Source organism: Ascaphus truei, chromosome 4, assembly GCF_040206685.1.
Source record: "Ascaphus truei isolate aAscTru1 chromosome 4, aAscTru1.hap1, whole genome shotgun sequence".
NCBI classification, from domain to species: domain Eukaryota; kingdom Metazoa; phylum Chordata; class Amphibia; order Anura; family Ascaphidae; genus Ascaphus; species Ascaphus truei.
This window is the reverse complement of record NC_134486.1, coordinates 419773355-419798972: the sequence shown is the minus strand read 5'-3', so window position 1 is coordinate 419798972 and position 25618 is coordinate 419773355. Positions and strand designations below refer to the sequence as shown.

Here is a 25618-nt window from a genome sequence, read left to right as displayed (position 1 = left end):
ACACAGCCACCCGTACACTAACCCCCTCCTCTGTGCACATGGGGGGGGGGGTCTCCCTGCCACCTACACACAGCCACCCGTACACCAACCCCAACCCCCTCCTCTGTGCACATGGGGGGGGTCTCCCTGCCACCTACACACAGCCACCCGCACACCAGCCCCAACCCCCTCCTCTGTGCACATGGGGGGGGGGTCTCCCTGCCACCTACACACAGCCACCCGCACACCAGCCCCAACCCCCTCCTCTGTGCACATGGGGGTCTCCCTGCCACCTATACACAGCCACCCGTACACTAACCCCTCCTCTGTGCACATGGGGGGGGGGTCTCCCTGCCACCTACACACAGCCACCCGTACACCAACCCCAACCCCCTCCTCTGTGCACATGGGGGGGGGTCTCCCTGCCACCTACACACAGCCACCCGCACACCAGCCCCAACCCCCTCCTCTGTGCACATGGGGGGGGGGTCTCCCAGCCACCTACACACAGCCACCCGCACACCAGCCCCAACCCCCTCCTCTGTGCACATGGGGGTCTCCCTGCCACCTATACACAGCCACCCGTACACTAACCCCCTCCTCTGTGCACATGGGGGGGGGGGGTCTCCCTGCCACCTACACACAGCCACCCGCACACCAGCCCCCACCCGCACACCAGCCCCAACCCCCTCCTCTGTGCACATGGGGGGGGGGTCTCCCTGCCACCTACACACAGCCACCCGCACACCAGCCCCAACCCCCTCCTCTGTGCACATGGGGGTCTCCCTGCCACCTATACACAGCCACCCGTACACTAACCCCCTCCTCTGTGCACATGGGGGTCTCCCTGCCACCTACACACAGCCACCCGCACACCAGCCCCAACCCCCTCCTCTGTGCACATGGGGGTCTCCCTGCCACCTATACACAGCCACCCGTACACTAACCCCCTCCTCTGTGCACATGGGGGTCTCCCTGCCACCTATACACAGCCACCCGCACACCAACCCCCTCCTCTGTGCACATGGGGGGGGGGGGGTCTCCCTGCCACCTACACACAGCCACCCGTACACCAGCCCCAACCCCCTCCTCTGTGCACATGGGGGTCTCCCTGCCACCTACACACAGCCACCCTCTGACCTTACATAGCCACCCCGACCTTACATAGCCACCCCAACCTTACATAGCCACCCCAACCTTACATAGCCACCCTGACCATACACAGCCACCCTGACCATACACAGCCACCCCAACCTTACATAGCCACCCTCTGACCGTACATAGCCACCCTGACCTTACACAGCCACCCTGACCTTACACAGCCACCCTGCACCCTCCGGCCGTACGCATTAACTGCCCCTCCGTTAGCCCCTTCTTACCTCGCCCTCCATGGCTCTCAGGACGGTGTCTGCCTGCTGGGAGAAGGCGGCCGCCTCCAGCGCCAGCCTCAGCGCGTCGTGGTGTTCCTGCACAGTATCCTGCAGCCGCAGCCACCTGCGGGAGACAGGGGGCGAGATCCCAGCGTGTGAGGGGCGAGCTGACTCCCCCATCACTCCCCCCCCCCCCATGCTGTACACCTGCCTCTAATCCACCTCTATCGCAACCATGGCAGCAAAACGCCACATCTGCCGGTGACTGACAGTGTGCGCAGAACTGGATCCCCTACAGTGTGCGCAGAACTGGATCCCCTACAGTGTGCGCAGAACTGGATCCCATACAGTGTGCGCAGAACTGGATCCCCTACAGTGTGCGCAGAACTGGATCCCCTACAGTGTGCGCAGAACTGGATCCCATACAGTGTGCGCAGAACTGGATCCCCTACAGTGTGCGCAGAACTGGATCCCCTACAGTGTGCGCAGAACTGGATCCCCTACAGTGTGCGCAGAACTGGATCCCCTACAGTGTGCGCAGAACTGGATCCCCTACAGTGTGCGCAGAACTGGATCCCATACAGTGTGCGCAGAACTGGATCCCCTACAGTGTGCGCAGAACTGGATCCCCTACAGTGTGCGCAGAACTGGATCCCCTACAGTGTGCGCAGAACTGGATCCCCTACAGTGTGCGCAGAACTGGATCCCATACAGTGTGCGCAGAACTGGATCCCCTACAGTGTGCGCAGAACTGGATCCCATACAGTGTGCGCAGAACTGGATCCCCTACAGTGAGCGCAGAACTGGATCCCCTACAGTGTGCGCAGAACTGGATCCCATACAGTGTGCGCAGAACTGGATCCCCTACAGTGTGCGCAGAACTGGATCCCCTACAGTGTGCGCAGAACTGGATCCCCTACAGTGTGCGCAGAACTGGATCCCCTACAGTGTGCGCAGAACTGGATCCCCTACAGTGTGCGCAGAACTGGATCCCCTACAGTGTGCGCAGAACTGGATCCCCTACAGTGAGCGCAGAACTGGATCCCATACAGTGTGCGCAGAACTGGATCCCATACAGTGTGCGCAGAACTGGATCCCCTACAGTGTGCGCAGAACTGGATCCCATACAGTGTGCGCAGAACTGGATCCCCTACAGTGTGCGCAGAACTGGATCCCCTACAGTGTGCGCAGAACTGGATCCCCTACAGTGTGCGCAGAACTGGATCCCCTACAGTGTGCGCAGAACTGGATCCCATACAGTGTGCGCAGAACTGGATCCCCTACAGTGTGCGCAGAACTGGATCCCCTACAGTGTGCGCAGAACTGGATCCCCTACAGTGTGCGCAGAACTGGATCCCCTACAGTGTGCGCAGAACTGGATCCCATACAGTGTGCGCAGAACTGGATCCCCTACAGTGTGCGCAGAACTGGATCCCATACAGTGTGCGCAGAACTGGATCCCCTACAGTGAGCGCAGAACTGGATCCCCTACAGTGTGCGCAGAACTGGATCCCATACAGTGTGCGCAGAACTGGATCCCCTACAGTGTGCGCAGAACTGGATCCCCTACAGTGTGCGCAGAACTGGATCCCCTACAGTGTGCGCAGAACTGGATCCCCTACAGTGTGCGCAGAACTGGATCCCCTACAGTGTGCGCAGAACTGGATCCCCTACAGTGTGCGCAGAACTGGATCCCCTACAGTGAGCGCAGAACTGGATCCCATACAGTGTGCGCAGAACTGGATCCCATACAGTGTGCGCAGAACTGGATCCCCTACAGTGTGCGCAGAACTGGATCCCATACAGTGTGCGCAGAACTGGATCCCCTACAGTGTGCGCAGAACTGGATCCCCTACAGTGTGCGCAGAACTGGATCCCCTACAGTGTGCGCAGAACTGGATCCCCTACAGTGTGCGCAGAACTGGATCCCCTACAGTGTGCGCAGAACTGGATCCCGTACAGTGTGCGCAGAACTGGATCCCCTACAGTGTGCGCAGAACTGGATCCCCTACAGTGTGCGCAGAACTGGATCCCCTACAGTGTGCACAGAACTGGATCCCCTACAGTGAGCGCAGAATGGGATCCCCTACAGTGTGTGCAGAACTGGATCCACTACAGTGTGCACAGAACTGGATCCCCTACAGTGAGCGCAGAATGGGATCCCCTACAGTGTGTGCAGAACTGGATCCCCTACAGTGTGCACAGAACTGGATCCCCTACAGTGTGCGCAGATCTGGATCCCCTACAGTGTGCGCAGAACTGGATCCCCTACAGTGTGCGCAGAACTGGATCCCCTACAGTGAGCGCAGAACTGGATCCCCTACAGTGTGCGCAGAACTGGATCCCCTACAGTGAGCGCAGAACTGGATCCTGTACAGTGTGCACAGAACTGGATCCCCTACAGTGTGTGCAGAACTGGATCCCCTACAGTGAGCGCAGAGCTGGATCCCCTACAGTGAGCGCAGAACTGGATCCCCTACAGTGAGCGCAGAACTGGATCCTGTACAGTGTGCGCAGAACTGGATCCCCTACAGTGTGTGCAGAACTGGATCCCCTACAGTGTGCGCAGAACTGGATCCCCTACAGTGTGCGCAGAACTGGATCCCCTACAGTGTGCGCAGAACTGGATCCCCTACAGTGTGCGCAGAACTGGATCCCCTACAGTGAGCACAGAACTGGATCCTGTACAGTGTGCGCAGAACTGGATCCCCTACAGTGTGCGCAGAACTGGATCCCCTACAGTGTGCGCAGTACTGGATCCCCTACAGTGTGCGCATAACTGGATCCCCTACAGTGAGCGCAGAACTGGATCCCCTACAGTGTGTGCAGAACTGGATCCCCTACAGTGTGCGCAGAACTGGATCCCCTACAGTGCGTGCAGAACTGGATCCCCTACAGTGTGTGCAGAACTGGATCCCCTACAGTGTGTGCAGAACTGGATCCCGTACAGTGTGCGCAGAACTGGATCCCCTACAGTGTGCGCAGAACTGGATCCCCTACAGTGTGCGCAGAACTGGATCCCCTACAGTGTGCGCAGAACTGGATCCCCTACAGTGAGCGCAGAACTGGATCCCCTACAGTGAGCGTAGAACTGGATCCCCTACAGTGAGCGCAGAACTGGATCCTGTACAGTGTGCGCAGAACTGGATCCCCTACAGTGTGCGCAGAACTGGATCCCCTACAGTGTGCGCAGAACTGGATCCCCTACAGTGTGCGCAGAACTGGATCCCCTACAGTGTGCGCAGAACTGGATCCCCTACAGTGTGCGCAGAACTGGATCCCCTACAGTGAGCGCAGAACTGGATCCTGTACAGTGTGCGCAGAACTGGATCCCCTACAGTGTGCGCAGAACCGGACCCCCTACAGTGTGCGCAGAACTGGATCCCCTACAGTGTGCGCATAACTGGATCCCCTACAGTGAGCGCAGAACTGGATCCCCTACAGTGTGCGCAGAACTGGATCCCCTACAGTGCGTGCAGAACTGGATCCCCTACAGTGTGCGCAGAACTGGATCCCCTACAGTGTGTGCAGAACTGGATCCCGTACAGTGTGCGCAGAACTGGATCCCCTACAGTGTGCGCAGAACTGGATCCCCTACAGTGTGCCGGCACTTTACACCCAAAGAGCTTAATGCAGAGTAACGGAGTACTTCAGTATTAGGGGGTACCTTTTATATACCTCTATAGAATCCCCCTAACATTGTGTATCTCTGTCCCTCGTCCTCCCTCTCTCATCACACGTGGTAGAGATCCCTTTGCCTGATGGAGATCACCTGACTCTCCCTCTCCTCACTTCTTCCCTAGGTGTCTATGTTGAGTGTATGTCTCTCTCCCTCTCTCCCCTTATTGAGGTGTCTGTGCTGAGTGTATGTCTCTCCCTCTCTCCCTCTCCTCACTTCTTCTTGAGGTGTCTGTGTTGAGTGTATGTCTCTCTCCCTCTCTCTCCCTCTCCTCACTTCTTCCTGAGGTGTCTGTGTTGAGTGTATGTCTCTCTCCCTCTCCTCACTTCTTCCTGAGGTGTCTGTGTTGAGTGTATGTCTCTCTCTACCCTTATTGAGGTGTCTGTGTTGAGTGTATGTCTCTCTCTCCCCTTCTTGAGGTGTCTGTGTTGAGTGTATGTCTCTCTCCCTCTCTCCCCTTATTGAGGTGTCTGTGTTGAGTGTATGTCTCTCTCTCCCTCTCTCCCTCTCCTCACTTCTTCTTGAGGTGTCTGTGTTGAGTGTATGTCTCTCTCTCCCTCTCTCCCTCTCCTCACTTCTTCCTGAGGTGTCTGTGTTGAGTGTATGTCTCTCTCCCTCTCCTCACTTCTTCCTGAGGTGTCTGTGTTGAGTGTATGTCTCTCTCTACCCTTATTAAGGTGTCTGTGTTGAGTGTATGTCTCTCTCTCCCCTTCCTGAGGTGTCTGTGTTGAGTGTATGTCTCTCTCTCCCCTTCCTGAGGTGTCTGTGTTGAGTGTATGTCTCTCTCTGTCTCTCCTCACATCTTATTGAGATGCTTGCGTCTGGTGGACGTCCCCTTGCTTCCCGCCTTGCCCTGTTTCTCGAGCTTCTGGGCCAAGCTGTTAATGTTCTCCTGGAGGTTCCGGTAATGTTGCTGCTCCTGCAGGTAACCGGGACAATCATACAACATAGTATTAGTCATAGAAGCAAACTCGGACATAATAAAAAGCTTGAAAATGAGTCACAATGTCACCGTCACACAATGTCACCGTCACACACAATGTCACCGTCATACACAATGTCACCGTCACACACAATGCCACGTCACACACAATGCCACCGTCACACAATGTCACCGTCACACACAATGTCACCGTCACACACAATGTCACCGTCACACACAATGTCACCGTCACACACAATGTCACCAACCACACATAATGTCACCGTCACACACAATGTCACCGTCACACACAATGCCACCAACCACACACAATGTCACCGTCACACACAATGCCACCGTCACACACAATGTCACCGTCACACACAATGTCACCGTCACACACAATGTCACCGTCACACACAATGTCACCGTCACACACAATGTCACCAACCACACACAATGTCACCGTCACACACAATGTCACCGTCACACACAATGCCACCGTCACACACAATGCCACCGTCACACACAATGCCACCGTCACACACAATGCCACCGTTACACACAATGCCACCGTCACACACAATGCCACCGTCACACACAATGTCACCGTCACACACAATGTCACCGTCACACACAATGTCACCGTCACACACAATGTCACCGTCCCACACAATGTCACCGTCACACACAATGTCACCGTCACACACAATGTCACCGTCACACACAATGTCACCGTCACACACAATGTCACCGTCACACACAACGTCACCGTCACACACAATGTCACCGACCACACACAATGTCACCGACCACACACAATGTCACCGACCACACACAATGTCACCGTCACACACAATGTCACCATCACACACAATGTCACCGTCACACACAATGTCACCGACCACACATAATGTCACCGACCACACATAATGTCACCGTCAACTCTTGGAGTCAGGAAGGAATTTATTTTCCCCCTTATGAGACAGCATTGGATGATATGACACTGGGGTTGTGTGTTTGCCTTCCTCTGGATCATTATACTGTAAGTACGGATATAGGATACTGTATCTGTCGTCTAAATTTAGCATAGGTTGAACTTGATGGACACATGTCTTTTTTAACCTCATCTACTGTGTAACTATGTAACTGTGTAACTATGTAACTATGTAACTGTGTACCTATGTAACTGTGTAACTATGTAACTGTGTAACTACTGTCATAAATGTAGATTAGCAATCCCCTTGTATAGAAAGTATGTCAATGACTAGTTTAGGGGAGATACACAGTATCTGAGGTGTATGTTTGAGGGATGAGCTGTGATACCCCAACATCCGACCCTACCGCACAGAAAACCCCAATAACTTCACTGGGGTTTCCCGTGGGCTAGGACCAGATTGGAGCCATCGCCCCTTATACAATAAGGCCCGTTGGGAGAGTGGTTGAGGTGGGCTCCGTGGACAGATGTATAAGGAGAGGGGAGAATAGGAAAATCAGCAATATCGGTGATACTCAAAGCCAATGAGTCATTATCAAAGTAACGAGTCTTCACCTGCTTCAGGTCCAGGATACGGCGAGTTAACTGCACTTTGTCGTTGTTCTCATCCAGGAGGCGCTCAAGCGAGGGTTTCTCATCCTACACAGGGAATTGGGGGGGAGGGGGGAGAAGAAATAAATAGGGGGGGAAAGGGTTCAAAAGAGGGAGTGGAAAAGGAAACCAGCAAAAAATGAGGGGAGGAAGGAATATAAGGTGAGGAACAGGAAAGAGAAAAGACACTAATACAGGGAGTAACAATGTCATTTCAAACACACTGACTGCCTTGGGATGTCTCCCGATGCCAAAGTGGTCTTTAGCCGGAGAGCGTTTGGGAAGCATTGAGTTGGCGTACTCCAGATAATATCCCTTCCAGTAAAAGCCCGAGAAGCGGGTAACAGGAAGGCTCTCCATACCTTCTCTCTCATCCACATCTCCAGTTCATCCGCCTTCTTATTAAACTCCTGCAGGGCCACGCCCCCACCCAGCGCTTTGCTCTGATTGGTTGCCGTTTGCTTTAGGAGCTGCCATTGGTCCTTGAGGGTGTAGAGCTGCGTCCGGGTGGATTCCGTGCTTGATTGGCTCCTGGTGAGATGATCCTCCATCTATAGTGTAGAACATAGGACCCTGAGTGACATGATTCCTAACATAGCACCCTGTCCCATACCTATATATCTCCATTGTACCCTGAGTGACGTGACACCTAACATAGCACCCTGTCCCATACCTATATATCTCCATTGTACCCTGAGTGACGTGACACCTAACATAGCACCCTGCCCCTAACCTATATATCCCCATTGTACCCTGAGTGACGTGACACCTAACATAGCACCCTGTCCCATACCTATATATCTCCATTGTACCCTGAGTGACGTGACACCTAACATAGCACCCTGCCCCTAACCTATATATCCCCATTGTACCCAGAGTGACGTGACACCTAACATAGCACCCTGTCCCATACCTATATATCTCCATTGTACCCTGAGTGATGACACCTACACGGCACTCTGCCCCTAATCTAATTGTCACGGGAGACCAATGCTTTTAACACAAAAATACCTGGATCCTTTGATTGAGCAAAACGTGAGATAAAATAAATTGTAATTTATTCACACAATGAACATGCACAGCTTAATTTACAAAATAATATGAAAATACACTTACTTAGTTACGATGTTAACTCTGGTTACGGGAAAGATCTTAGATATAATCTCAGGTGAATCTTTTTACAGCATGTTGAATCTACCTCCTGGCTGCACGGACTTTTAAAACCGCACAAGTCCTATCTTTACACTGTGCAACCAATCGCGGCGTGGGAACAAAACATCCCACCTATTGGCAAGGTTCGCCCATACTTCAGGGAGCCTGGCAGAGGCTTCAAGGTATGCTGCGAGCATGTGCGAACTTCGCCCTTAAGCCGCTTAGCATACCTAGCCAAGCCTACTTCCCTGGTGACAGGTTGTATCCCTGCCCCATGGACATCTGTCAGGGACAAACTGTTGACCTCTCCCCCTCCCCACTTAGCACTTTAACCTGTCAAGTCCTTTGTTAACTCCGGACCTCGTTAGACATTCTGGGACCAGCCCCGTGGGGGGCCTTAGAAGTCTGGGGTTAAATTATGCATGGCTCACTTGCAGGGATGTCCTGCCATATACCTTTTGACCATGATACTTGTGAATCAAGTGTTTCCGCTGCTCCGCCCGCATGAATGTAAATGCCCTTGCTCTTATAATACACCAAAAAGAGGGGGACTTTCATTCATTACTTTTTATGAAAGTTTAAAATACAGAAACCCTAATCGGTTTAATGATTACCCCCTAGCTGTATGCTTAGCAAAATGAGAGTGCGGGGACATTCCTATCCAAAGTTAGCGTGCTGCTTACAGTATATGCTATGCAGCAAGCTGCCTTGTTCTAAAATGATGAAAGAAATAGAAAACAAAGCACTACTGCACTATGTCAAAAGTGAATAAAGGGTTAATACGAGTGTGTGCCCATGAAAAAACAATTTATTGGATCCAAAATAAAAGCAGCTTCATGGAGGGGTACACAAGACTTGTTTTAAAGCTGCAGTTCAGTCAATATCCTGCATGTGTGTTTTTTTAAATAAATCAGTTCTGTAGTAAGAAAAAATACTTTTAGCATTTTCTGTTTTTAAAAAAACAACTTTGAAAGACCAATTTTCTTGTATTCTATTTTAACAGCCATTTACTAAGGCACTGCCCCTTCATGTCCTGTCACAAGCCCTGGCACACCCCTTTGTCAGCCCTGCCCTCCCTCTAGCACATGTCAGTGCAGGAGTGCTCATGAATATTCATGAGCTTCCACTGACTGACAAGCAGATTATAAACAAATCCCAGCTTTTAATATGTCACCAAATTTCGCCCTATCAATACATGGAGAACGAATTGACCTGCAGCTATACAGTTCTTTAGCTAAGTAGAGATTGCACACATGAAACTATTGAAGTAAAAAAATAAATGTTAAAAAATAAATTAAAAAAAGACTGAACTGCAGCTTTAAAGCCTTTTTTCCTGTCTGCGGTCTGCGGGGAGACCCTGATACAATGTCCATAATGGACACATTACTGGTTACAATACTGATACGCAGTTTCATTCCCGGCATTGCTGTGGTCCACTTATACCTAGCGGGACACACACAGACCATTATAATACATTTCCAGCACTGCAGCCAATACCGGGCTGCGGAGCTGACACTCTACATGTTAACTTAAAAACCCCTATAACTCTCTTCACCTTATATCTGGTGAGAGAGGTACGGAACCCCTCACTGGGTTCTGGGATTTGGGCATACCCTGGGACCTGTAATGTAACCCAGTTCCCTGCCCGGTTTTACTGCCCTGGTTTGTGCTGAAGCAGGGGGATTTGGCGGTGAGCTGCAAACTGCTTTCTATGGAGGCTTTTATCCGGTGGTCTGTGTTCCTCATGTCCTCAGGAGTCTGGGGGGATTCCCGAGTGCATGTTTCGGGGTAACCCGCATTATTGGCCCCCTTCTTCCCAAACACACCCTGATATTTTCCCGTAAAATGCCCCGACTCTCACGCCCTGCACATCTCCGCTGGTCAGCACCCCTGGAACAGTAAAAACCCACACATATCTTTACTACCCATGCAGGTACATGCCACAATTGGGTTGAAGAGCTGACACTCACAATTCCCCAATATGGCCATGGGGCATCCAGCTGGGCCAAATACCTTAATTAATGGCCTGGGTACCCCTTCACCGTCACACCAATCTCCATTGTACCCTGAGTGACGTGATACCTAACATAGCACTCTGCCCCTCACCTTGTTACCCTGCCCCTGACCTTGTTACCCTGCCTCTCCCCTTGTTACCCTGCCCCTCACCTTGTTACCCTGCCTCTCCCCTTGTTACCCTGCCCCTCACCTTGTTACCCTGCCCCTCACCTTGTTACCCTGCCCCTCACCTTGTTACCCTGCCTCTCCCCTTGTTACTCTGCCTCTCACCTTGTTACCCTGACCCTTACCTTGTTACCCTGCCCCTCACCTTGTTACCCTGCCCCTCACCTTGTTACTCTGCCTCTCACCTTGTTACCCTGACCCTCACCTTGTTACCCTGCCCCTCACATTGTTACCCTGCCCTTCACCTTGTTACTCTGCCTCTCACCTTGTTACCCTGACCCTTACCTTGTTACCCTGCCCCTCACCTTGTTACTTTGCCTCTCACCTTGTTACCCTGACCCTTACCTTGTTACCCTGCCCCTCACCTTGTTACTCTGCCTCTCACCTTGTTACCCTGACCCTTACCTTGTTACCCTGCCCCTCACCTTGTTACCCTGACCCTTACCTTGTTACCCTGCCCCTCACCTTGTTACCCTGCCCCTCACCTTGTTACCCTGCCCCTCACCTTGTTACCCTGCCTCTCCCCTTGTTACCTTGACCCTCACCTTGTTACCCTGCCCCCTCACCTTGTTACCCTGCCTCTCACCTTTTTACCCTGCCCCTCACCTTGTTACCCTGCCCCTCACCTTGTTACCCTGCCCCTCCCCTTGTTACCCTGCCCTTCCCCTTGTTACCCTGCCCCTCACCTTGTTACCCTGCCTCTCCCCTTGTTACCTTGACCCTCACCTTGTTAGCCTGCCCTTCACCTTGTTACCCTGCCCCTCCCCTTGTTACCCTGCCCCTCACCTTGTTACCCTGCCTCTCCCCTTGTTACCTTGACCCTCACCTTGTTACCCTGCCCCTCACCTTGTTACCCTGCCCCTCACCTTGTTACCCTGCCCCTCACCTTGTTACCCTGCCCCTCACCTTGTTACCCTGCCCCTCACCTGGTTACCCTGGCCCTCACCTGGTTACCCTGGCCCTCACCTTGTTACCCTGGCCCTCACCTTGTTACCCTGGCCCTCACCTTGTTACCCTGGCCCTCACCTTGTTACCCTGGCCCACACCTTGTTACCCTGGCCCTCACCTTGTTACCCTGCCCCCCTCACCTTGTTACCCTGCCTCTCACCTTGTTACCCTTCCCCTCACCTTGTTACACTGCCCCTCACCTTGTTACCCTGCCCCTCACCTTGTTACCCTGCCCCTCACCTTGTTACCCTGCCCCCCTCACCTTGTTACCCTGCCCCTCCCCTTGTTACCCTGCCCTTCCCCTTGTTACCCTGCCCCTCTCCTTGTTACCCTGCCCCTCACCTTGTTACCCTGCCCCTCACCTTGTTACCCTTCCTCTCCCCTTTTACCTTGACCCTCACCTTGTTGCCCTGCCCCTCACCTTGTTGTCCTGCCCCTCCCCTTGTTACCCTGCCCCTCACTTTGTTACACTGCCCCTCACCTTGCTACCCTGCCCCCCACCATGTTACCCTGCCCCCACCTTGTTACCCTGTCTCTCACCTTGTTGCCCTGCCCCTCACCTTGTTGCCATGCCCCTCACCTTGTTGCCCTGTCCCTCACCTTGTTACCCTGCCCCTCACCTTGTTACCCTGCCCCTCACCTTGTTACCCGCACCTCACCTTGTTACCCTGTCTCTCACCTTGTTACCCTTTCTCTCACCTTGTTGCCCTGCCCCTCACCTTGTTGCCCTGCCCCTCACCTTGTTGCCCTGCCCCTCACCTTGTTGCCCTGCCCCTCACCTTGCTACCCGCACCTCACCTTGTTGCCCTGCCCCTCACCTTGTCGCCCTGCCCCTCACCTTGTCACCCTGCCCCTCACCTTGTTACCCTGCCCCTCACCTTGTTACCCGCACCTCACATTGTTGCCCTGCCCCTCACCTTGTCGCCCTGCCCCTCACCTTGTTACCCTGTCTCTCACCTTGTTGCCCTGCCCCTCACCTTGTTGCCCTGCCCCTCACCTTGTTGCCCTGCCCCTCACCTTGTTACCCACACCTCACCTTGTTACCCTGCCCCTCACCTTGTTGCCCTGCCCCTCACCTTGTTGCCCTGCCCCTCACCTTGTTGCCCTGCCCCTCACTTTGTTACCCTGTCTCTCACCTTGTTGCCCTGCCCCTCACCTTGTTGCCCTGCCCCTCACCTTGTTGCCCTGCCCCTCACCTTGTTACCCACACCTCACCTTGTTGCCCTGCCCCTCACCTTGTTGCCCTGCCCCTCACCTTGTTGCCCTGCCCCTCACCTTTTTACCCACACCTCACCTTGTTGCCCTGCCCCTCACCTTGTTGCCCTGCCCCTCACCTTGTTACTCTGCCCCTCACCTTGTTGCCCTGCCCCTCACCTTGTTACCCTGCCCCCCACCTTGTTACCCTGCCCCTCACCTTGTTGCCCTGCCCCTCACCTTGTTACCCTGCCCCCCACCTTGTTACCCTGTCTCTCACCTTGTTGCCCTGCCCCTCACCTTGTTACCCTGCCCCCCACCTTGTTACCCTGTCTCTCACCTTGTTGCCCTGCCCCTCACCTTGTTGCCCTGCCCCTCACCTTGTTGCCCTGGCCCTCACCTTGTTACCCTGTCTCTCACCTTGTTGCCCTGCCCCTCACCTTGTTGCCCTGCCCCTCACCTTGTTGCCTTGCCCCTCACCTTGTTGCCCTGCCCCTCACCTTGTTACCCACACCTCACCTTGTTACCCTGCCCCTCACCTTGTTACCCACACCTCACCTTGTTACCCTGTCTCTCACCTTGTTACCCTTTCTCTCACCTTGTTGCCCTGCCCCTCACCTTGTTGCCCTGCCCCTCACCTTGTTGCCCTGCCCCTCACCTTGTTGCCCTGCCCCTCACCTTGTTACCCTGCCCCTCACCTTGCTACCCGCACCTCACCTTGTTGCCCTGCCCCTCACCTTGTCGCCCTGCCCCTCACCTTGTTACCCTGCCCCTCACCTTGTTACCCGCACCTCACATTGTTGCCCTGCCCCTCACCTTGTCGCCCTGCCCCTCACCTTGTTACCCTGTCTCTCACCTTGTTGCCCTGCCCCTCACCTTGTTGCCCTGGCCCTCACCTTGTTGCCCTGCCCCTCACCTTGTTACCCACACCTCACCTTGTTACCCCCACCTAACCTTGTTACCCACACCTCACCTTGTTACCCACACCTCACCTTGTTGCCCTGCGCCTCACCTTGTTGCCCTGCCCCTCACCTTGTTACCCTGCCCCTCACCTTGTTACCCGCACCTCACCTTGTTACCCTGTCTCTCACCTTGTTACCCTTTCTCTCACCTTGTTGCCCTGCCCCTCACCTTGTTGCCCTGCCCCTCACCTTGTTGCCCTGCCCCTCACCTTGTTGCCCTGCCCCTCACCTTGCTACCCGCACCTCACCTTGTTGCCCTGCCCCTCACCTTGTCGCCCTGCCCCTCACCTTGTCACCCTGCCCCTCACCTTGTTACCCTGCCCCTCACCTTGTTACCCGCACCTCACATTGTTGCCCTGCCCCTCACCTTGTCGCCCTGCCCCTCACCTTGTTACCCTGTCTCTCACCTTGTTGCCCTGCCCCTCACCTTGTTGCCCTGCCCCTCACCTTGTTGCCCTGCCCCTCACCTTGTTACCCACACCTCACCTTGTTACCCTGCCCCTCACCTTGTTGCCCTGCCCCTCACCTTGTTGCCCTGCCCCTCACCTTGTTGCCCTGCCCCTCACTTTGTTACCCTGTCTCTCACCTTGTTGCCCTGCCCCTCACCTTGTTGCCCTGCCCCTCACCTTGTTGCCCTGCCCCTCACCTTGTTACCCACACCTCACCTTGTTGCCCTGCCCCTCACCTTGTTGCCCTGCCCCTCACCTTGTTGCCCTGCCCCTCACCTTTTTACCCACACCTCACCTTGTTGCCCTGCCCCTCACCTTGTTGCCCTGCCCCTCACCTTGTTACTCTGCCCCTCACCTTGTTGCCCTGCCCCTCACCTTGTTACCCTGCCCCCCACCTTGTTACCCTGCCCCTCACCTTGTTGCCCTGCCCCTCACCTTGTTACCCTGCCCCCCACCTTGTTACCCTGTCTCTCACCTTGTTGCCCTGCCCCTCACCTTGTTACCCTGCCCCCCACCTTGTTACCCTGTCTCTCACCTTGTTGCCCTGCCCCTCACCTTGTTGCCCTGCCCCTCACCTTGTTGCCCTGGCCCTCACCTTGTTACCCTGTCTCTCACCTTGTTGCCCTGCCCCTCACCTTGTTGCCCTGCCCCTCACCTTGTTGCCTTGCCCCTCACCTTGTTGCCCTGCCCCTCACCTTGTTACCCACACCTCACCTTGTTACCCTGCCCCTCACCTTGTTACCCACACCTCACCTTGTTACCCTGTCTCTCACCTTGTTACCCTTTCTCTCACCTTGTTGCCCTGCCCCTCACCTTGTTGCCCTGCCCCTCACCTTGTTGCCCTGCCCCTCACCTTGTTGCCCTGCCCCTCACCTTGTTACCCTGCCCCTCACCTTGCTACCCGCACCTCACCTTGTTGCCCTGCCCCTCACCTTGTCGCCCTGCCCCTCACCTTGTTACCCTGCCCCTCACCTTGTTACCCGCACCTCACATTGTTGCCCTGCCCCTCACCTTGTCGCCCTGCCCCTCACCTTGTTACCCTGTCTCTCACCTTGTTGCCCTGCCCCTCACCTTGTTGCCCTGGCCCTCACCTTGTTGCCCTGCCCCTCACCTTGTTACCCACACCTCACCTTGTTACCCCCACCTCACCTTGTTACCCACACCTCACCTTGTTACCCACACCTCACCTTGTTGCCCTGCGCCTCACCTTGTTGCCCTGCCCCTCACCTTGTTACCCACACCTCACCTTGTTGCCCTGCGCCTCACCTTGTTGCCCTGCCCCTCACCTTGTTACCCACACCTCACCTTGTTACCCTGCCCCTCACCGGAGCTGTCTTGTACCTGGCTCAGTTTTACCAGCGTGCTCTCGGACCCCTGGACGTCCCTCTGTAAGGTTTGTGATGCCTGGTACCGGTCCCGGAGGGGACAGATGTCACAGCCGTCCTTAAGGTCACGGAGCTTCCCTCGGACCCATGTCTCTGCCTGCGAGAGACAAGGGACAAAAGTTCTGACACTAATTTAGAATCAGAACGTGGCATAGCTGGGGTCGGGTCAGCACCGGCAGAACCCGCTGGCACATTCTAACGGCCCGACACCTTCAGAGGCAGCACGTGGCAAAGGAGATGGCAAATACCCCCCCACCCAATAACCTCCCCGCCTGGGTCACCCGATCACCGGGCAGGCAGAAATCCCATCTCACCCGCCACGAGCACGGGAAAGCGCCCAATCTCATGACAAATCCCGGCGACTCCCCTGTTTATAGCTGCAGCTTCTACAGCAATAACACAACATGTCACGGCGTGAGTCACAATATTTACAGACACTCCGTGCCGTGACAAGGCGTTGCAAACCACTCCACTGCTACGGGGGAAGGTACGCGCGGGCGGTGATCCCAGCGCGGTGATATACCGGCGTGCAATGTAGGCGAGGGCGGTGATCCCAGCGCGGTGATATACCAGCGTGCAATGTAAGCGCGGGCGGTGATCCCAGCGCGGTGATATACCAGCGTGCAATGTAAGCGCGGCCGGTGATCCCAGCGCGGTGATATACCAGCGTGCAATGTAAGCGCGGCCGGTTATCCCAGCGCGGTGATATACCAGCGTGCAATGTAAGCGCGGCCGGAGATCCCAGCGCGGTGATATACCAGCGTGCAATGTAAGCGCGGCCGGGTTATCCCAGCGCGGTGATATACCGGCGTGCAATGTAAGCGCGGCCGGTGATCCCAGCGCGGTGATATACCAGCGTGCAATGTAAGCGCGGCCGGTGATCCCAGCGCGGTGATATACCAGCGTGCAATGTAAGCGCGGCCGGTGATCCCAGCGCGGTGATATACCAGCGTGCAATGTAAGCGCGGCCGGTGATCCCAGCGCGGTGATATACCGGCGTGCAATGTAAGCGCGGCCGGTTATCCCAGCGCGGTGATATACCAGCATGCAATGTAAGCGCGGCCGGTTATCCCAGCGCGGTGATATACCAGCATGCAATGTAAGCGCGGCCGGTGATCCCAGCGCGGTGATATACCAGCATGCAATGTAAGCGCGGCCGGTTATCCCAGCGCGGTGATATACCAGCATGCAATGTAAGCGCGGCCGGTGATCCCAGCGCGGTGATATACCAGCGTGCAATGTAAGCGTGGCCGGTTATCCCAGCGTGGTGATATACCAGCGTGCAATGTAAGCGCGGCCGGTGATCCCAGCGCGGTGATATACCGGCGTGCAATGTAAGCGCGGCCGGTGATCCCAGCGCTGTGATATACCAGCGTGCAATGTAAGCGCGGCCGGTGATCCCAGCGCGGTGATATACCGGCGTGCAATGTAAGCGTGGCCGGTTATCCCAGCGTGGTGATATACCGGCGTGCAATGTAAGCGCGGCCGGTGATCCCAGCGCGGTGATATACCAGCGTGCAATGTAAGCGCGGCCGGTTATCCCAGCGCGGTGATATACCAGCGTGCAATGTAAGCGCAGCCGGTTATCCCAGCGCGGTGATATACCAGCGTGCAATGTAAGCGCGGCCGGTGATCCCAGTGCGGTGATATACCAGCGTGCAATGTAAGCGCGGCCGGTGATCCCAGCGCGGTGATATACCAGCGCGCAATGTAAGCGCGGCCGGTGATCCCAGCGCTGTGATATACCAGCGTGCAATGTAAGCGCGGCCGGTGATCCCAGGGCGGTGATATACCAGCGTGCAATGTAAGCGCGGACGGTGATCCCAGCGCGGTGATATACCAGCGTGCAATGTAAGCGCGGCCGGTGATCCCAGCGCGGTGATATACCAGCGTTCAATGTAAGCGCGGCCGGTGATCCCAGCACGGTGATATACCAGCGTGCAATGTAAGCGCGGCCGGTGATCCCAGCGCGGTGATATACCAGCGTGCAATGTAAGCGTGGCCGGTGATCCCAGCGCGGTGATATACCAGCGTGCAATGTAAGCGCGGCCGGTTATCCCAGCGCGGTGATATACCAGCGTGCAATGTAAGCGCGGCCGGTGATCCTAGAGCGGTGATATACCAGCGTGCAATGTAAGCGCGGCCGGTGATCCCAGCACGGTGATATACCAGCGTGCAATGTAAGCGCGGCCGGTTATCCCAGCGCGGTGATATACCAGCGCGCAATGTAAGTGCGGCCGGTGTTCCCAGCGCGGTGATATACCGGCGTGCAATGTAAGCGCGGCCGGTGATCCCAGCGCGGTGATATATCAGCGTGCAATGTAAGCGCGGCCGGTGATCCCAGCACGGTGATATACCAGCGTGCAATGTAAGCGCGGCCGGTTATCCCAGCGCGGTGATATACCAGCGTGCAATGTAAGCGCGGCCGGTTATCCCAGCGCGGTGATATACCAGCGTGCAATGTAAGCGCGGCCGGTTATCCCAGCGCGGTGATATACCAGCGTGCAATGTAAGCGCGGCCGCTTATCCCAGCGCGGTGATATACCAGCGTTCAATGTAAGCGCAGCCGGTGATCCCAGCACGGTGATATACCAGCGTGCAATGTAAGCGCGGCCGGTGATCCCAGCGCGGTGATATACCAGCGTGCAATGTAAGCGCGGCCGGTGATCCCAGCACGGTGATATACCAGCGTGCAATGTAAGCGCGGCCGGTGATCCCAGCGCGGTGATATACCAGCGTGCAATGTAAGCGCGGCCGGTTATCCCAGCGCGGTGATATACCAGCGTGCAATGTAAGCGCGGCCGGTTATCCCAGCGCGGTGATATACCAGCGTGCAATGTAAGCGCGGCCGGTTATCCCAGCGCGGTGATATACCGGCGTGCAATGTAAGCGCGGCCGGTTATCCCAGCGCGGTGATATACCAGCGTGCAATGTAAGCGCAGCCGGTGATCCCAGCGCGGTGATATACCAGCGTGCAATGTAAGCGCGGCCGGTTATCCCAGCGCGGTGATATACCAGCGTGCAATGTAAGCGCGGCCGGTGATCCCAGCGCGGTGATATACCAGCGTGCAATGTAAGCGTGGACGGTGATCCCAGCGCGGTGATATACCAGCGTGCAATGTAAGCGCGGCCGCTTATCCCAGCGCGGTGATATACCAGCGTTCAATGTAAGCGCGGCCGGTGATCCCAGCACGGTGATATACCAGCGTGCAATGTAAGCGCGGCCGGTGATCCCAGCGCGGTGATATACCAGCGTGCAATGTAAGCGCGGCCGGTGATCCCAGCGCGGTGATATACCAGCGTGCAATGTAAGCGTGGCCGGTGATCCCAGCGCGGTGATATACCAGCGTGCAATGTAAGCGCGGCCGGTTATCCCAGCGCGGTGATATACCAGCGTGCAATGTAAGCGCGGCCGGTGATCCCAGCGCGGTGATATACCAGCGTGCAATGTAAGCGCGGCCGGTGATCCCAGCACGGTGATATACCAGCGTGCAATGTAAGCGCGGCCGCTTATCCCAGCGCGGTGATATACCAGCGTTCAATGTAAGCGCGGCCGGTTATCCTAGCGCGGTGATATACCAGCGTGCAATGTAAGCGCGGCCGGTGATCCCAGCGCGGTGATATACCAGCGTGCAATGTAAGCGCGGCCGGTGATCCCAGCACGGTGATATACCAGCGTGCAATGTAAGCGCGGCCGGTGATCCCAGCGCGGTGATATACCAGCGTGCAATGTAAGCGTGGCCGGTGATCCCAGCGCGGTGATATACCAGCGTGCAATGTAAGCGCGGCCGGTTATCCCAGCGCGGTGATATACCAGCGTGCAATGTAAGCGCGGCCGGTTATCCCAGCGCGGTGATATACCAGCGTGCAATGTAAGCGCGGCCGGTAATCCCAGCGCGGTGATATACCGGCGTGCAATGTAAGCGCGGCCGGTGATCCCAGCGCGGTGATATACCAGCGTGCAATGTAAGCGCGGCCGGTGATCCCAGCGCGGTGATATACCAGCGTGCAATGTAAGCGCGGCCGGTGATCCCAGCGCGGTGATATACCAGCGTGCAATGTAAGCGTGGCCGGTTATCCCAGGGCGGTGATATACCAGCGTGCAATGTAAGCGCGGCCGGTTATCCCAGCGCGGTGATATACCAGCGTTCAATGTAAGCGCGGCCGGTGATCCCAGCACGGTGATATACCAGCGTGCAATGTAAGCGCGGCCGGTGATCCCAGCGCGGTTATATACCAGCGTGCAATGTAAGCGTGGCCGGTGATCCCAGCGCGGTGATATACCAGCGTGCAATGTAAGCGCGGCCGGTTATCCCAGCGCGGTGATATACCAGCGTGCAATGTAAGCGCGGCCGGTTATCCCAGCGCGGTGATATACCAGCGTGCAATGTAAGCGCGGCCGGTGATCCCAGCGCGGTGATATACCAGCGTGCAATGTAAGCGCGGCCGGTGATCCCAGTGCGGTGATATACCAGCATGCAATGTAAGCGCGGCCGGTTATCCTAGCGCGGTGATATACCAGCGTGCAATGTAAGCGCGGACGGTGATCCCAGCGCGGTGATATACCAGCGTGCAATGTAAGCGCGGCCGCTTATCCCAGCGCGGTGATATACCAGCGTTCAATGTAAGCACGGCCGGTGATCCCAGCACGGTGATATACCAGCATGCAATGTAAGCGCGGCCGGTGATCCCAGCGCGGTGATATACCAGCGTGCAATGTAAGCGTGGCCGGTGATCCCAGCGCGGTGATATACCAGCGTGCAATGTAAGCGCGGCCGGTTATCCCAGCGCGGTGATATACCAGCGTGCAATGTAAGCGCGGCCGGTAATCCCAGCGCGGTGATATACCGGCGTGCAATGTAAGCGCGGCCGGTGATCCCAGCGCGGTGATATACCGGCGTGCAATGTAAGCACGGCCGGTGATCCCAGCGCGGTGATATACCAGCGTGCAATGTAAGCGCGGCCGGTGATCCCAGCGCGGTGATATACCAGCGTGCTATGTAAGCGCGGCCGGTTATCCCAGGGCGGTGATATACCAGCGTGCAATGTAAGCACGGCCGGTTATCCCAGCGCGGTGATATACCAGCGTGCAATGTAAGCGCGGCCGGTTATCCCAGCGCGGTGATATACCGGCGTGCAATGTAAGCGCGGCCGGTGATCCCAGCGCGGTGATATATCAGCGTGCAATGTAAGCGCGGCCGGTTATCCCAGCGCGGTGATATACCAGCGTGCAATGTAAGCGCGGCCGGTTATCCCAGCGCGGTGATATACCAGCGTGCAATGTAAGCGCGGCCGGTGATCCCAGCGCGGTGATATACCAGCGCGCAATGTAAGCGCGGCCGGTGATCGCAGCGAGGTGATATACCAGCGCGCAATGTAAGCGCGGCCGGTGATCCCAGCGCGGTGATATACCAGCGCGCAATGTAAGCGCGGCCGGTGATCCCAGCGCGGTGATATACCAGCGTGCAATGTAAGCGCGGACGGTGATCCCAGCGCGGTGATATACCAGCGTGCAATGTAAGCGCGGCCGGTGATCCCAGCGCGGTGATATACCAGCGTGCAATGTAAGCGCGGCCGGTGATCCCAGCGCGGTGATATACCAGCGTGCAATGTAAGCGCGGCTGGTTATCCCAGCGCGGTGATATACCGGCGTGCAATGTAAGCGCGGCCGGGTTATCCCAGCGCGGTGATATACCGGCGTGCAATGTAAGCGCGGCCGGTTATCCCAGCGCGGTGATATACCAGCGTGCAATGTAAGCGCGGCCGGTTATCCCAGCGCGGTGATATACCGGCGTGCAATGTAAGCGCGGCCGGGTTATCCCAGGGCGGTGATATACCAGCGTGCAATGTAAGCGCGGCCGGTGATCCCAGCGCGGTGATATACCAGCGTGCAATGTAAGCGCGGCCGGTGATCCCAGCGCTGTGATATACCAGCGTGCAATGTAAGCGCGGCCGGTGATCCCAGCGCGGTGATATACCAGCGTGCAATGTAAGCGCGGCCGGTTATCCCAGCGCGGTGATATACCAGCGTGCAATGTAAGCGCAGCCGGTGATCCCAGCGCGGTGATATACCAGCGTGCAATGTAAGCGCGGCCGGTTATCCCAGCGCGGTGATATACCGGCGTGCAATGTAAGCGCGGCCGGGTTATCCCAGGGCGGTGATATACCAGCGTGCAATGTAAGCGCGGCCGGTTATCCCAGCGCGGTGATATACCAGCGTGCAATGTAAGCGCGGCCGGTGATCCCAGCGCGGTGATATACCAGCGCGCAATGTAAGCGCGGCCGGTGATCCCAGCGAGGTGATATACCAGCGCGCAATGTAAGCGCGGCCGGTGATCCCAGCGCGGTGATATACCAGCGCGCAATGTAAGCGCGGCCGGTGATCCCAGCGCGGTGATATACCAGCGTGCAATGTAAGCGCGGACGGTGATCCCAGCGCGGTGATATACCAGCGTGCAATGTAAGCGCGGCCGGTGATCCCAGCGCGGTGATATACCAGCGTGCAATGTAAGCGCGGCCGGTGATCCCAGCGCGGTGATATACCAGCGTGCAATGTAAGCGCGGTCGGTTATCCCAGCGCGGTGATATACCGGCGTGCAATGTAAGAGCGGCCGGGTTATCCCAGCGCGGTGATATACCGGCGTGCAATGTAAGCGCGGCCGGTTATCCCAGCGCGGTGATATACCAGCGTGCAATGTAAGCGCGGCCGGTTATCCCAGCGCGGTGATATACCGGCGTGCAATGTAAGCGCGGCCGGGTTATCCCAGGGCGGTGATATACCAGCGTGCAATGTAAGCGCGGACGGTTATCCCAGCGCGGTGATATACCAGCGTGCAATGTAAGCGCGGCCGGTGATCCCAGCGCGGTGATATACCAGCGTGCAATGTAAGCGCGGCCGGTTATCCCAGCGCGGTGATATACCAGCGTGCAATGTAAGCGCAGCCGGTGATCCCAGCGCGGTGATATACCAGCGTGCAATGTAAGCGCGGCCGGTGATCCCAGCACGGTGATATACCAGCGTGCAATGTAAGCGCGGCCGGTTATCCCAGCGCGGTGATATACCAGCGTGCAATGTAAGCGCAGCCGGTTATCCCAGCGCGGTGATATACCAGCGTGCAATGTAAGCGCGGCCGGTAATCCCAGCGCGGTGATATACCGGCGTGCAATGTAAGCGCGGCCGGGTTATCCCAGGGCGGTGATATACCAGCGTGCAATGTAAGCGCGGCCGGTTATCCCAGCGCGGTGATATACCAGCGTGCAATGTAAGCGCGGCCAGTGATCCCAGCGCGGTGATATACCAGCGCGCAATGTAAGCGCGGCCGGTGATCCCAGCGAGGTGATATACCAGCGTGCAATGTAAGCGCGGCCGGTGATCCCAGCGCGGTGATATACCAGCGCGCAATGTAAGCGCGGCCGGTGATCCCAGCGCGGTGATATACCAGCGTGCAATGTAAGCGCGGACGGTGATCCCAGCGCGGTGATATACCAGCGTGCAATGTAAGCGCGGCCGGTGATCCCAGCGCGGTGATATACCAGCGTGCAATGTAAGCGCGGCCGGTGATCCCAGCGCGGTGATATACCAGCGTGCAATGTAAGCGCGGCCGGTTATCCCAGCGCGGTGATATACCGGCGTGCAATGTAAGCGCGGCCGGGTTATCCCAGCGCGGTGATATACCGGCGTGCAATGTAAGCGCGGCCGGTTATCCCAGCGCGATGATATACCAGCGTGCAATGTAAGCGCGGCCGGTTATCCCAGCGCGGTGATATACCGGCGTGCAATGTAAGCGCGGCCGGGTTATCCCAGGGCGGTGATATACCAGCGTGCAATGTAAGCGCGGCCGGTGATCCCAGCGCGGTGATATACCAGCGTGCAATGTAAGCGCGGCCGGTTATCCCAGCGCGGTGATATACCAGCGTGCAATGTAAGCGCAGCCGGTGATCCCAGCGCGGTGATATACCAGCGTGCAATGTAAGCGCGGCCGGTGATCCCAGCACGGTGATATACCAGCGTGCAATGTAAGCGCGGCCGGTGATCCCAGCACGGTGATATACCAGCGTGCAATGTAAGCGCGGCCGGTTATCCCAGCGCGGTGATATACCAGCGTGCAATGTAAGCGCGGCCGGGTTATCCCAGCGCGGTGATATACCAGCGTGCAATGTAAGCGCGGCCGGTGATCCCAGCGCGGTGATATACCAGCGTGCAATGTAAGCGCGGCCGGTTATCCCAGCGCGGTGATATACCGGCGTGCAATGTAAGCGCGGCCGGTGATCCCAGCGCGGTGATATATCAGCGTGCAATGTAAGCGCGGCCGGTTATCCCAGCGCGGTGATATACCAGCGTGCAATGTAAGCGCGGCCGGTTATCCCAGCGCGGTGATATACCAGCGTGCAATGTAAGCGCGGCCGGTGATCCCAGCGCGGTGATATACCAGCGCGCAATGTAAGCGTGGCCGGTGATCCCAGCGAGGTGATATACCAGCGCGCAATGTAAGCGCGGCCGGTGATCCCAGCGCGGTGATATACCAGCGCGCAATGTAAGCGCGGCCGGTGATCCCAGCGCGGTGATATACCAGCGTGCAATGTAAGCGCGGACGGTGATCCCAGCGCGGTGATATACCAGCGTGCAATGTAAGCGCGGCCGGTGATCCCAGCGCGGTGATATACCAGCGTGCAATGTAAGCGCGGCCGGTGATCCCAGCGCGGTGATATACCAGCGTGCAATGTAAGCGCGGCCGGTTATCCCAGCGCGGTGATATACCGGCGTGCAATGTAAGCGCGGCCGGGTTATCCCAGCGCGGTGATATACCGGCGTGCAATGTAAGCGCGGCCGGTTATCCCAGCGCGGTGATATACCAGCGTGCAATGTAAGCGCGGCCGGTTATCCCAGCGCGGTGATATACCGGCGTGCAATGTAAGCGCGGCCGGGTTATCCCAGGGCGGTGATATACCAGCGTGCAATGTAAGCGCGGCCGGTTATCCCAGCGCGGTGATATACCAGCGTGCAATGTAAGCGCGGCCGGTGATCCCAGCGCGGTGATATACCAGCGTGCAATGTAAGCGCGGCCGGTTATCCCAGCGCGGTGATATACCAGCGTGCAATGTAAGCGCAGCCGGTGATCCCAGCGCGGTGATATACCAGCGTGCAATGTAAGCGCGGCCGGTGATCCCAGCACGGTGATATACCAGCGTGCAATGTAAGCGCGGCCGGTTATCCCAGCGCGGTGATATACCAGCGTGCAATGTAAGCGCAGCCGGTTATCCCAGCGCGGTGATATACCAGCGTGCAATGTAAGCGCAGCCGGTTATCCCAGCGCGGTGATATACCAGCGTGCAATGTAAGCGCGGCCGGTTATCCCAGCGCGGTGATATACCAGCGTGCAATGTAAGCGCGGCCGGTGATCCCAGCGCGGTGATATACCGGCGTGCAATGTAAGCGCGGCCGGTGATCCCAGCGCTGTGATATACCAGCGTGCAATGTAAGCGCGGACGGTTATCCCAGCGCGGTGATATACCGGCGTGCAATGTAAGCGCGGCCGGTTATCCCAGCGCGGTGATATACCAGCGTGCAATGTAAGCACGGCCGGTTATCCCAGCGCGGTGATATACCAGCGCGCAATGTAAGCGCGGCCGGTGATCCCAGCGCGGTGATATACCAGCGTGCAATGTAAGCGCGGCCGGTGATCCCAGCGCGGTGATATACCAGCGTGCAATGTAAGCGCGGCCGGGTTATCCCAGCGCGGTGATATACCAGCGTGCAATGTAAGTGCGGCCGGTGATCCCAGCGCGGTGATATACCAGCGTGCAATGTA

General features: G+C 56.9%; 1 protein-coding gene across 4 annotated transcripts in view; it reads right to left on the bottom strand.

Annotated features, from left to right (window-relative positions):
- LOC142493986 (spectrin beta chain, non-erythrocytic 5-like) overlaps positions 1–25618 on the bottom strand; it is a 183268-nt gene that overhangs the window by 113057 nt on the left and 44593 nt on the right. For 3 of the 4 annotated variants that reach the window (XM_075598816.1, XM_075598817.1, XM_075598820.1), the window contains exons 1-6: positions 16124–16180; positions 15766–15906; positions 7901–8089; positions 7503–7586; positions 5829–5947; positions 1359–1473 (exon numbers count right to left, since the gene is read on the bottom strand). In XM_075598816.1, the coding sequence (XP_075454931.1) occupies positions 1359–1473; positions 5829–5947; positions 7503–7586; positions 7901–8089; positions 15766–15906; positions 16124–16156 (681 nt within the window). In that variant the 5' untranslated portion in view covers positions 16157–16180. Of the gene's footprint in view, positions 1–1358; positions 1474–5828; positions 5948–7502; positions 7587–7900; positions 8090–15765; positions 15907–16123; positions 16181–25618 lie in introns of those variants that run through there. The other variant, XM_075598818.1, reaches the window with a different exon arrangement.